This window comes from Salmo salar, chromosome ssa11, assembly GCF_905237065.1.
Source record: "Salmo salar chromosome ssa11, Ssal_v3.1, whole genome shotgun sequence".
NCBI lineage: Eukaryota > Metazoa > Chordata > Actinopteri > Salmoniformes > Salmonidae > Salmo > Salmo salar.
In genome coordinates, this window is record NC_059452.1 from 83,610,915 (window position 1) to 83,625,012 (window position 14,098).

A 14,098-nucleotide genomic window follows, 5' to 3' on the forward strand; every position below is an offset into this window, starting at 1 on the left:
CAAGTCCCCCCCGCTTCTCCTTCACCCAAATCCAGACAGCTGATGTTCTGAAAGAACTGCAAAATCTGGATCCCTACAAATCAGCTGGGCTAGACAATCTGGACTACAAATCAGCTGCGCTAGACAATCACGCATTCTTATCGGCAGACTCAATAGCCTTGGTTTCTCAAATAACTGCCTCGCCTGGTTCACCAACTACTTCTCAGATAGAGTTCAGTGTGTCAAATTGGAGGGCCTGTTGTCCGGACCTCTGGCAATCTCTATGGGGGTGCCACAGGGTTCAATTCTCGGGCTGGTGACTCTCTGATCCACCTCTACGCAGACGATTATGTATACATCTGGCCCTTCTTTGGACACTGTGTTAACAAACCTCCAAACAAGCTTCAATGCCATACAACACTCCTTCCGTGGCCTCCAACTGCTTTTAAATGCTAGTAAAACCACATGCATGCTCTTCAACCGATTGCTGCCCACAACCGCCCGCCTGACTAGCATCACTACTCTGGACGGTTCTGACTTAGAATATGTGGACAACTACAAATACCTAGGTGTCTGCTTAGACTGTAAATTCTCCTTCCAGACTCACCTTAAGCATCTCCAATCCAAAATTAAATCTAGAATCGGCTTCCTATTTTGCAACAAAGCCTCCTTCACTCATGCTGCCAAACTTGCCCTCGTAAAACTGACTATCCTACCGATCCTTGACTTCGGCAATGTCATTTACAAAATAGCCTCCAACACTCTACTCAGCAAATTGGATGCAGTCTATCACAGTGCCATCCATTTTGTCATCAAAGCCCCATATACTACCCACCACTGCGACCTGTATGCTCTCGTTGGCTGGTCCTCGCTACATATTCGTCGCCAAATCCACTGGCTCCAGGTCATCTTTGCTAGGTAAAGCTCCGCCTTATCTCAGCTCACTGGTCACCATAGCAGCAGCCACCCGTAGCACGCGCTCCAGCAGGTATATTTCACTGGTCATCCCCAAAGCCAACACTTCTTTGGCCGCCTTTCCTTCCAGTTCTCTGCTGCCAATGACTGGAACGAATTGCAAAAATCACTGAAACTGGAGACTTATATCTCCCTCTCTAACTTTAAGCATCAGCTGTCAGAGCAGTTTACCGATCACTGTACCAGTACACAGCCCATCTGTAAATAGCACACCCAACTACCTCGTCCCCATATTGTTATTTATTTTATAATTTTTTACTCTTTTGCTCCCCAGTATCTCTCTTGCACATCATCATCTGCACATCTATCATTCCAGTGTTAATGCTAAATTGTAATTATTTCACCTCTATGGCCTATTTATTGCCATACCTCCCTAATATTACTACATTTGCACACACTACAGTCGTGGCCAAAAGTTTTGAGAATGACACAAATATTAATTTTCACAAAGTCTGCTGCCTCAGTTTGTATGATAGCAATTTGCATATACTCCAGAATGTTATGAAGAGTGATCTCTCGTTAACACAGGTGTGAGTGTTGACGAGGACAAGGCTGGAGATCACGCTGTCATGCTGATTGAGTTCGAATAACAGACTGGAAGCTTCAAAAGGAGGGTGGTGCTTGGAATCATTGTTCTTCCTCTGTCAACCACGGTTACCTGCAAGGAAACATGTGCCGTCATCATTGCTTTGCACAAAAAGGGCTTCACAGGCAAGGATATTGCTGCCAGTAAGATTGCACCTAAATCAACCATTTATCGGATCATCAAGAACTTCAAGGAGAGCGGTTCAATTGTTGTGAAGAAGGCTTCAGGGCGCCCAAGAAAGTCCAGCAAGCGCCAGGACCATCTCCTAAAGTTGATTCAGCTGTGGGATCGGGGCACCACCAGTACAGAGCTTGCTCAGGAATGGCAGCAGGCAGGTGTGAGTGCATCTGCACGCACAGTGAGGCGAAGACTTTTGGAGGATGGCCTGATGTCAAGAAGGGCAGCAAAGAAGCCACTTCTCTCCAGGAAAAACATCAGGGACAGACTGATATTCTGCAAAAGGTACAGGGATTGGACTGCTGAGGACTGGGGTAAAGTCCGCCAGGGCGGATTGCAGAGGTCTTGAAAAAGAAGGGTCAACACTGCAAATATTGACTCTGCATCAACTTCATGTAATTATCAATAAAAGCCTTTGACACTTATGAAATGCTTGTAATTATACTTCAGTATTCCATAGTAACATCTGACAAAAATATCTAAAGACACTGAAGCAGCAAACTTTGTGGAAATTAATATTTGTGTAATTCTCCAAACTTGGCCACGACTGTACATAGATTTTTCTATTGTGTTATTGATTGTACATATGTTTATGCCAGGTGTAACTCTGTGTTGTTGTTTTCGTCGCACTGCTTTGCTTAATCTAGGCCAGGTCGCAGTTGTAAATGAGAACTTGTTCTCAACTGGCCTACCTGGTTAAATAAAGGTGAAATAAAAATGTAAAAAAATCTGCCTGGTACAGTTGAAAGCAGGATTTATCCGTGAAGAGGACACTTCTCCAGCGTGCCAGTGGCCATGGAACGTGAGCATTTTCCAACTGAAGCTGGTTACGACACCAAATTGCAGTCAGGTCAAGACCTTGGTGAGGAGAAATTCTTCGGTTGTGCAAACCCACAGTTTAATCAGCTGTCTGGGTGGCTGGTCTCAGACAATCCTGCAGGTGAAGAAGCCAAATGTGGAGGTCCTGGGCTGGCGTGGTTTCATGTAGTCTGCGGTTCTAAGACTGGTTGGAGATACAGCCAAATTCTCTAAAACAATGTTAGGAGGCGGCTTATGGTAGAGAAATTAACATTCAATAATCTGGAAACAGCTATGGTGGACATTCCTGCTGTCACCATGCCAATTGCATGCTCCCTCAGAACTTGAGATATCTGTGGCATTGTGACAAAACTGCACATTTTAGAGTGGCCTTTTATTGTCCCCAGCACAAGGTGCACCTGTGTAATGATCATGCTGTTTAATCAACTTCTTGATATGCCACACCTGTCAGGTGGATGGGTTACCTTGACAAATGAGAAATGCTCACTAACAGGGATATAAACTAATTTGTGCACAACATTTGAGAGAAATAAGCTTTTTGTGCATATGGAACATTTCTGGGATCTTTCATTTCAGCTCATGAAACTTGAGACCAACACTTTACATGCTGCGTTTATATTTTTGTTCAGTGTAAATACATGTAATTTTGTCCTTGAAACATTTAATTGAAATACTGTAGAATTCCATTCATTCCTATGGAACCCTAGACTGGTAATACAGCTCATACTGGGGAGTGGCTATATGGGCGACCGGTGGCTTCAAAATCTCTCTCAAGGGCCAATACATAGCATCAGCAATACATCATTGGCTAAACTTACCTAAAAAGTGTACACCTTGTTATGTAGTTATCTCAGTGTATAATAAAGAAAATACCCTCAACACAATCTGCATATGCATGTTGAACCATTTTTAAACCTGTTCCACAACAATAATAGGCAAATTCCATCAAATATTACATTAAATCAGGAGTTAAAGGCTACAGAGAGAAATAACTAAGTTCATTCCAGTGTGTATTTGTAACATTGTTGATTACCTGTTTTATAGTCACTGTTGAAATGGAGCCAGAGCAATCAAAGCCAAGCTCCTGCACCTTGGGTCAAAGGGGGAGCCGAGCTCCAGCATCTTATGGGTCCAAAGAGGAAAGGATGATAAACTCTTAGGGTTATTATAGCCAAGGTTTGAGCCAAGGTGTGGACATGAAGCTAGGGTTATGGCTAGGGTAAGGGTTAAGTCAGCGTGTGGACATGAAGTTAGGATTATAATGTATTACCAGTCTAGGGTTGGGTTTGGTGCTACAGCTATAAGTACAATATTTCCAGTCTAGAGTTAAATTTAGGGTTATGGTTGGCTCTACAGCTGTACATGTATTACCAGCCTATGGTTAGAGTTATGGTTTGGTTGTTTCTATAGCTATAATTAAGTACAATGTATTACTAGGGTTATGGTTTTGGTTTGTGCTACAGCTCTAAGTACAATGCATTACCAGTCTATGGTTAGGGTTGAGGCAAGGGTTAGGGTTGAACTGGGGTGTGGACATGAAGTTAGGGTTAGGATGGACATTAGCCTGACTGATGCGACCCATGTGGTACACAGCAGCCTTGGAGGAGGACTTCGAGTTTGTATCAGCCAGACTAGCTGGACACGGGACAAGAGGAAAGTGTGGAGAGATGGCAGATGACAGGGCATGGCTCAACCCTAATCCTAACTCTACACCTTAAAATAGAGGCTCCTCCACTCCACCTCTGAATTCCCAATCCAGTGGAGACTGCTGAGGGGAGGATTACTCATAATAATGGCTGGAAAGGAGTCAGTGGAATGGTATCAAACAAGTGATTTCCATGTGGTTGATACCATTCAATTGACTCCATTACAATCATTATTATGAGCCATCCTCCCCTCAGCAGCCTCCACCCATGTTTATATTGCTACAGTACATTGTATGGATACTTAATATCAACCACTATTACATTATGAATACGGGATACTTTGTAACATCAACCAATTAATACTGGTTAACACAATAACCACAGCCAATAAGTCAAATTTGGCTATATCGTAAAAAATGAATGAAAGCAAAAATGTGCTTTATGATCATAATTTAAGGTTAGGTATAAAGTAAACACTTTGGTTAAGGTTAGGGTTATTACTTTGTTGTTACAGTAATTACTGACGTTCATGTAACATCAACCTATGAAGACTGGAAAACTAACATTTTACCCTGAACTACCTGAAGAAACTAAGAAAAGACATTAACATTAACTGTATTTTTTGTGTATAGCATCCAGAAACAGTTTTGCATTTATTTTGGCATTGTCTATTTGTAAAGAAATTATGGCAAGATATTTAGTTTTATAATTGTTAATATTCTTGATGACTTTTGTTTGTTATGTGAGAATGTGCTGCTCGGTTTCCTTAACTATAATAAGTATAAAGAAAAACAATTTTTACCTCATAAATCTAATTGTGCTAATGGAAAATATCAATAAATGTAAATTCACTAATAAAAAAACCATCTTCCATGTTTTCTATAAGGAATTCGAGCAGTACATTAAGACCATTCTACATTATTCTAATAAGAAAGCTGTTAAAACAATCAATACGTGCGTATATTTTAAGGTCTTTGTATAATCTGTAATTTGTTGTAACCCCTAGAATATTGTATCATTGACATTTCCTTTGTTCTCAAGCACCTTCTTTTTAACAGCAGAGGTCACTGTAGCTCTAGGTTCACATATCTATGAGCTTGTTTTGAATAGAGCTTTGGGTTTTGAAAGACGCGTGGATGTTTGTTATTAGTTCGTCGTTTGTTGTTGTTGTCAAAGCACGCGTAGGAAAGAAGTAGCCTTACGTCGCCAGATATCGTTTTGATACCCAGGCATTTAACGTTAGCTTTATTTTTGTATAATTATTGTCGTTACGGCTATCGAATAATTCCTGGAAACAATGGCAGAAAGCGACTGGGACACCGTGACGGTTTTGAGGAAGAAGGGTCCGACTGCTGCGCAGGCCAAATCTAAGCAGGTAGCTAGCTGCTAGCTAGAGCAGCTAGCATCAGCCACTTAGCATGTGAACCTGAGAAACAACTCGATATATTGTAAATAAATATGCGATTTAATTAATCAAACCACTGAGCCCATGTAGGCTGCACACTTTCACTGGCAGGGAAGCTTGCTAATAAATACCGGGGATTTGATTGTGACCTCGCCTCTCCCTGGCGTTTCCTGCTCGGTGAAACGGTCGACGGACAGAAATAGCAACTATGTGGGTTGGCGTCTAATCATTTGACTGACGTCGATGAATTGGACTTTTATCAAACATTTTCTGCGTTTTTCGTAGCCTGTGTTTTGATTCTGTGTTGGATAAGCCCCCCTGGCCTGGCCTACTCGTCAGCAATACTAGCTAACTAAATATATCCCAGTGTTATGGAACGATGTAGAGTACATTTGAATAATGTGCAATGTTTTGTCTAGGCTATCACAGCTGCACAGAGACGTGGAGAAGACCTCGAGACTACTAAGAAATGTAAGCCTTGTTCTATATAGCAATACATGCAAGGTGCAATCCACCGACTCCCCTACTGGGAAGTCTGGGACATGAAGGATTGATTTCTGAATAAAATTATGTTATGGCTTGTTTATGCTTACCATGCCAATGTCTCCACAGGGTCTGCAGGGCAGAACAAGCAGCACCTGATGACCAAGAACACGGCCAAGCTGGACCGTGAGACAGAGGAGCTGCAGCACCAGCGGGTCTCCCTGGAGGTGGGCAAGGTCATCCAGCAGGGCCGCCAGAACAAGGGCCTCACCCAGAAAGACCTAGCCACTGTGAGTAATGCTACTGCAAACCCATATGACTCATTAAGATATTGGTGCATTTCTGTGGCTTCCTCGTCTCCTCTGCACTCATCTAAACACAGTGTAGGTGAAAATTATGTCCAATTCTTTCACATCAGTACATATGAGCATGGGAGGACACTTTGAAGATGCCTCCAATGTATGTATACCTTAAAAGAGATGGCCTCAGTGATGATTGACATTTCAACAGTTTGACAGTACAGTGCATTCGGAAAGTATTCAGACCCTTTCCCTTTTTCCACATTTTGTTACTTTACAGCCTTATTCTAAAATTGATGAAATTATTTTTTACCCCCTCAATCTACACACAACACCCCATAATGACAATGTGAAAACAGGTTTCTAGAAATTGTAGCAAATTTATTTAAAGTAAAAGACGGATACCTTATTTACTTAAGTATTCAGACCCTTTGCTATGAGACTCGAAATTGAGCTTAGGTGCATCCTGTTTCCATTGATTGTCCTTGAGATGTTTCTTAAGTCCACCTGTGGTAAATTCATTTAAATTGACATGATTTGGAAAGGCACACACCAGTCTATATAAGGTACCACAGTTGACAGTGCATGTCAGAGCAAAAACCAAGCCTAGAGGTCGAAGGAATTGTCTGTAGAGTTCCGAGACAGGATTGTGTCAAGGCACGGATCTGGGGAAGGGTACCAAAACATTTCTGTAGCATTGAAGGTCCCCAATAACACAGTGGCCTCCATTTATTCAATTAAAGCAGTTTGGAACCACCAAGATTCTTCCTAGAGCTGGCCGCCCGGCCAAACTGAGCAGTCGGGGGGAGAAGTGCCTTTGACAGGGAGGTGACCAAGAACCCGATGGTCATTCTTACAGAGTTCCTCTGTGGAGATGGGAGAACCTTCCAGAAGGACAACCATCTCTGCAGCACTCCGCTAATCAGGCCTTTATGGTGAGTGGCCAGACGGAAGCCACTCCTCAGTAAAAGGCACATGACAACCGGCATGGAGTTTGCAAAAAAACACCTAAAGGACTCTTAGACCATGAGAACAACATTCTCCGGTCTGATTGAACTCTTTGGCTGGAATGCCAAGCGTCACGTCTGGAGGAAACCTAGCACAATCCCTACAGTGACGCATGGTGGTGGCAGCATCATGCTGTGGGGATGTTTTTCAGCGGCATGGACTGAGAGTTTCGTCAGGAACCAAGGGAAAGATAAACAGAGCAAAGTACAGAGAGATCCTTGATGAAAACCTGCTCCAGAGCACTCAGGACCTCCGACTGGGGCGAAGGTTCACCTTCCAACAGGACAACGACCCTAAGCACACAGCTAAGACAACGCAGGAGTGGCTTCGGTACAAGTCTCTGAATGTCCTTGTGGCCCAGCCAGAGCCCAGACTTGAACCCTATCGAACATCTCTGGAGAGACCTGAAAATAGCTGTGCAGCGACACTCCCCATCCAACCTGATAGAGCTTGAGGATCTGCAGAGAAGAATGTGAGAAACTCCCCAAACACAGGTGTGCCAAGCTTGTAGCGTCATACCCAAGAAGACTCAAGGCTGTGATCACTGCCAAAGGTGCTTCAACAAAGTACTCAGTAAAGGGTCTGAATACTTATGTAAATGGAATATTTCCGTTTTTATTTTTAATATATTTGCAAAAATTCTAGACCTGTTTTTGCTTTCATTGTTGGGTGTTGTGTGTAGATTGAGGGGAAAAAACTTAATCTGTTTTAGAATAAGGCTGTAACAAAATGTGGAAAAAGTCAAGGGGGTCTGAATACTTTCTGAATGCACTGTAGGTCTAAATAAAATAAAGTTTTTAGGTCACCGATTTTTACTGACATCTCTTTTGGCTTTCACTTTCAGAAAATCAATGAGAAGCCTCAGGTCATTGCTGACTATGAGTGTGGGAAAGCAATTCCCAACAATCAGGTCATGGGAAAGATTGAGAGAGCAATCGGTGAGTGGAATCTGGGAAAGACTTACACTGACATTTCTCCTAATCAACCCCTATGTTTAATCAGGTCTCGGAGTAGTATGCCACCTTATTCATCTGTACTTTGGCTTTTACCATTGGTACTTTTTTTGTCTGACTTCGCAACTTTTTGTTCACAGGTTTGAAACTGCGCGGGAAAGATATTGGACTGCCCCTGGAGGCAAAACCCAAGAAGAAATGAGGACAAAGCCTCGAAATCAGCCCTTCCATGTACCACCTTCATCCTCATGTCCCCCACTTTCATCCCCACGTCCCCTACCATCATCCCCACCTCCCTACTCCGCTATGACCCTGTCTCCCTCACCCCTCCAACCCCCCCCTCCCCTCCTCCTCTACCTGGGCTGATCTCCACCAGTCCTGCTACAGGACCTGGTGATCCACCATGTTACAAGCTGCATATACTGACAAGTCATCACAAAATACTTCTTATAAACAATGATTGAATGCATTGCAAAACTTGCAAACCAAAAGTGCTGTGAAATGTAATTTTTATTTAGTTCGTTACTGCTTTGGCATTAACTTATTTTGGGATGTTTGAAACAGACTAGGTGAATTTTACCATGGCCATGTGCATCGATTTTACTTTTTCTCGGAGCATGTTCTTTATCCATTTCGTGTTTGCGGCCTTTTCAGACACCTTGTATATTATTAGGTCATTACAATATGAACATGTCCTGCTGTAGCTTGGTTTTGATTTTAAAATAAAGTTTGGCAGTCTACTTGTCATCTGATGGTTATTTAGAATGTTGTTTTCTCCAGTTTTACATTAGAGAAGGCCTTGAAATAAGATATTTTGGTGTCCTATATTGTTACTGTCAGTAATAAAACCAGTCTGACACTGGCCCTGTACTCACTCAGGTTCTACAATTGATGTACAACCCATTTGATACAACCAATATTTTTGATGAGTTTGTCTGCGCAAAAGCACTATGCCAAGTAAAGGGGAGTGAAACTATTTGTATGGGTGAGTTATGAGTAGGGCCATGAGTTGTATGGGTTAGAGTCAAAATGTAGCTCGCATAGAGGTTGAACTGCATTAGAACTGTCACAAGTGGCTCCCCACTATACCTAAAGTGGACATTGCCATTGGCTGCACGGAGTCGCATTAACAGAAATCCCATGCAGCCTTGTTTACAGGTTTGAACACTGGAACGTGATGTAATCTACAACTTGTTTAGGATGATTCATGATTTTTCTATTTGAGTAATTATTTCTATATAGCCTACACTTTCTCGTTCTGAACATTAACGCGGGAGTGGCTTCATGACAATGATCGCAAGAGCAGCTGCTCACCGATTTGATGGTTTTAACTCAGTTCCACCTAGACACTGCCAAAACATCCACTATGCTGGTGTCTGCTATGGCCGGTTAACGCTAAATCTGATTGAGGGCTCTATTCAATCTGTAAAACTGAAGCGTTACAGATTCGGTGTAAGGTCATTTCCAATTAAGCCGACATAAGCAGTTTAACGTGAACCCTGTGTGCTAAAGCGGGAACATTGCCTTTAAATTTCAATCGTGCTGTAAAGCTGAACTTTTTCAATTCGGATTAAATAGAGCCCTTAAAGCAGCAATAAGCAGAAGAAACAATAAAGCAACCTCAACTGTTGGGTACCACAGTTGAATTAAGCTCATGAGGCATTTATAAGTTATATTCTTTAAGAATCAATGGGTACATATTAATTTATAAGTCCAAAAATGGATGTAGCAACTGCAGATTGCCCCTTTAATCTAGACCTTAATTAGTTTAATTTAACATTGTTAGATTTCCTGTTGTGCCTAAAGCAAGGACAATATCGATATTGTATCTTGCTCTGTGACCTGGTAACTGAGCCTACCTTAAGGCTAAATAATATTGATCAGGCATCATTTGGCTTAGGTGGCTTATAATGCCAGTCCTTGATTTGTTTTCAGCCAAAACGGCAGCCCCTGCCAGTGCCACTCTATAATGCAGAGGGATGGGGACCTAGACAGTAGGCCCCTAAAACTCAACTCTGGAACATTTTTTCATTGTTCACCTGTAATCAGGGACTGATTTAGATCTGGGACACCAGGTGGGTGCAATTAATTATCAGGTAGAACAGAAAACCAGCAGGCTCTGGACCTCGTAGGGTAAGAGTCAGTGGAGGCTGGTGGGAGGAGTGCTCAATACTTGTTCAATACTGCCCCTTGAGGGTGCTGCTCCAAGATATGAGTTTACATTTTTTCTTAAGGTATAGCCTACAATTGGTTTTGGCCTAGGGCTCAATTAAATCAGATCAGGTTTAGCCAACATCCACATAGCGGTTGTTTTGGAGTGGCTCCCCACATTATACCTGGTGGGTGCAATTAATTATCAGGTAGAACAGAAAACCAGCAGACTCTGGACCTCGTATGGTAAGAGTCAGTGGAGGCTGATGGGAGGAGTTATAGGAGGACGGGCTCATTGTAATGTCTGGAATGGAAGGTGATGGTTTCCACGTTTGATAGCATTCCATTTATTCCATTCCAGCCATTACAATGAGCCCATCCTCCAATAACTCCTACCACCATTCTCCACTGGTAAGAGTTGAATACCCCCTCGCCCCAACCTGGGCTTGAACCATTCAACCTCAAAGTATCGTTACCTATCGCTCCACAAAAGCTGTGGTCCTTGCAGAGCAAGGGAATCAACTACTTCAAGGTCTCAGAGCAAGTGACGTCACCGATTGAAATGCTACTAGCGTGCACCGCTAACTAGCTAGCCATTTCACACCGGTTACACCGACGTAGGCTATAGATAGCAAAGGAATGGCGTTTTTTTTGTAGGCACTAACTCTGCCATGGTTCGTTGGACAAAGCCTATGGGAAAATGAATGGATATCTTAGACATTTTGTTCTTTAAGATAATCTTCATCAACTGTCACATTTTGTGAATTTTGGAGTATTTGTGTAATCGAAAAAAAGCACATCAAGGCTACATAATTCATAAAGGTCATCTTAACTAACAATGTATACTGTGGTGCACAATTGGCCCAGCGTAATTAAAAAAAAACTATAATTGTAACTCATAGAACAAAACGTATAAGATCTCCTAAGCCTCTGTTAACCTCAGACCTTATTTTCTGAGTTTATCCAAAACCTCTATTATTTCTACATTAATTTCCCCATAGGAATGGCTGAATAAACCAGTGGTAACTAATTTCATTTTTTTAGGGCTACAAACTGGCAAGCTCTTTTGCCATGAGGCATTTATAAGCCATTGAACAGCGGTATATCAACTATGCCATCGTATGGGAGGCCATTGAACAGCAGTAAATATTGCACATTGTACTAACCAAAATGTCTACTTTTATTATGCTATCCTAATGAACTTATTACCCAAATTCCCCATGCTACATGAGTGAGAAACCTGGATGCGATGTTTCACCGACCACAGATTGTCCCTCCATAATTGAAGGGCTGAATGTATAACATGAAGTAGTTAACCATTTCAAGCTGAAATTCAACAAATAAACCTTTAATTGTGTTGTTCAAAATATATTTAAAGTATTTATTAGATAGAGGGAGGCTGACCCGATACCCTTGATTTACACACAAAATATTATATTATTTCAACACATTGGAAACCCACTAGCATACAAAGAACAACAGTAACAAAAACTGGATTCTAAAGCTCCGTACAATGGTAGATCGCCCTGTTTAAACCTAACTGAGCCCTGCAAATCACATGTCCAGTCCACATCAAGTCAGCTTCTATGATTGGGCACTTCTACAGAGAGATCATAGGTCAACCAATAGTTCCACTGAAGAGATGGGTGCTGGTGCCACAACAGTCAAAAACACAAATTCCCTGGAAGTGACAGCATCAATGCCATACCTCACCAGTCATCATTGAAAGAATGCATGTCCACTTATTGACAGCTGACTGTCTCTTCAGTGAAGTATCAGGGACTCTTGTAGAATAGTCAACATTCATGGCAATATATAATTCCCAATATATATTACTTTGCATACCAGTATACAGTTTGTTTTATAGGAACTCTGTAGGTTCAGTCTGAAATTGCCACTAACTCACACATTTTCATGTACCAAAAATGCATTTAATCTCATTTAAAGATTTCACTAACCCCTGTAGGTGAGCCCTTATTCACTCAGATGGAAACAACTGCCTCCATACAACGTTGTATGGCTGGATAGTGTACTATACGTACTCTCCCTCATCAACTGTCCATGCGTACAGTATAGATCTATAGTGTGTTCCTGGAAGTACTTGAGACTATCCTGCATAGTGCATCCATGTCCTCTCTCTCAGGTTCTCCTCCCTTGGTTCTGCTTTCGGTTGCCCACACCATTCCTGTCACTGTATGACACACAGCTCAGTACTGTCTTGATTACGTGGATCTCCGGTCCTGTCTAAGTGTTCCTCAATGTGGCGTGTGTCATAGACCCCTTCTGGGCCCCTCTCCTGTACCTCCTCTGGGGGCAGCAGACTCTGTCTCAGCTCCATGAGAAGGTCCCGTCCCTCGCTGGACGGCAAGTTGCCTAGGTAGTACAGAGGGGCCAGCTCCACCAACCTGCACAGGAAACATTAATAGGCCAAGGTTACCAAAGTAGGTTATCAAAGTAATGCACTTAAATGCCTAGTTTACCTCAATGTAATGACATGTGCACATCTCAGAAGATTGCTATATCATATTGACCTGGTTCCAGAGAAGTTTAATGCTTCTCGTTGTGCGATCTGATCACTAAAGACAACCTGGTATGCACCACTATCTTCTGACAGATAGTACAGTTTACTGTTTATCAGAGGACTAGTATTCCAAAAGGAAGTAAAGACACCACTATGAGGATGGCCCAAAGAAGTTCAGGGTTAGTGTACATTACACACTATCTACAATTGAAGTCGGAAGTTTACATACACCTTAGCCAAATACATTTAAACTCAGTTTTTCACAATTCCTGATATTTAATCCTAGTAAAAATTCCCTGTCTTAGGTCAGTCAGGATCACCACTTTATTTTAAGAATGTGAAATGTCAGATTAATAGTAGAGAGAATGATTTATTTCAGCTTTTATTTCTTTCATCACATTACCAGTGGGTCAGAAATTTACATACACTCAATTAGTATTTGGTAGCATTGCCTTTAAATTGTTTAACTTGGGTCAAACGTTTCGGGTAGCTTTCCACAAGCTTCCCACAATAAGTTCTGTGAATTTTGGCCCATTCCTCCTGACAGAGCTGGTGTAACTAAGTCAGGTTTCTAGGCCTCCTGGCTCGCAGACGTTTTTTCAGTACTGCCCACAAATTTTCTATAGATTGAGGTCAGGGCTTTGTGATGGCCACTCCAATACCTTGACTTTGTTGTCCTTAAGCCATTTTGCCACAACTTTGGAAGTATGCTTGGGGTCATTGTCCATTTGGAAGACCCATTTGCGACCTAGCTTTAACTTCCTGACTGATGTCTTGAGTTGTTGCTTCAATATATCCACATAATTTGCCTTCCTCATGATTTAATCTATTTTGTGAAGTGCACCAGTCCCTCCTGCAGCAAAGCACCCCCACAACATGATGCTGCCACCCCCGTGCTTCACGGTTGGGATGGTGTATTTCGGATTGCAAGCCTCCCCCTTTTTCCTCCAAACATAACGATGGTCATTATGGCCAAACAGTTCTATCAGACCAGAGGACATTTCTCCAAAAAGTACAATCTTTGTCCCCATGTGCAGTTGAAAACTGTAGTCTGGCTTTTTTATGGTGGTTTTAGAGCAGTGGCTTCTTCCTTGCT

General features: G+C 42.1%; 2 protein-coding genes across 4 annotated transcripts in view; one reads left to right on the forward strand and one right to left on the reverse strand.

Moving 5' to 3' along the window:
- Positions 1 to 5,252: 5,252 nt before the first annotated feature.
- On the forward strand, positions 5,253 to 9,070 carry LOC106563255 (endothelial differentiation-related factor 1 homolog). The gene is made up of 5 exons (XM_014128673.2): positions 5,253 to 5,557; positions 6,007 to 6,058; positions 6,200 to 6,360; positions 8,222 to 8,315; positions 8,471 to 9,070. The coding sequence occupies exons 1-5, from the start codon at positions 5,480 to 5,482 to the stop codon at positions 8,530 to 8,532; spliced, it is 447 nt and encodes a 148-aa protein (XP_013984148.1). The 5' UTR covers positions 5,253 to 5,479; the 3' UTR covers positions 8,533 to 9,070.
- Positions 9,071 to 11,808: 2,738 nt separating this feature from the next.
- The window catches only part of LOC106563254 (ATP-dependent RNA helicase DQX1), a 34,253-nt gene continuing 31,963 nt past the window's right edge, over positions 11,809 to 14,098 (reverse strand). For all 3 annotated transcript variants that reach the window (XM_014128670.2, XM_014128671.2, XM_014128672.2), the window contains one exon: positions 11,809 to 12,886. In XM_014128670.2, the coding sequence (XP_013984145.1) occupies positions 12,670 to 12,886 (217 nt within the window). In that variant the 3' untranslated portion in view covers positions 11,809 to 12,669. The remainder of the gene's footprint in view (positions 12,887 to 14,098) is intronic.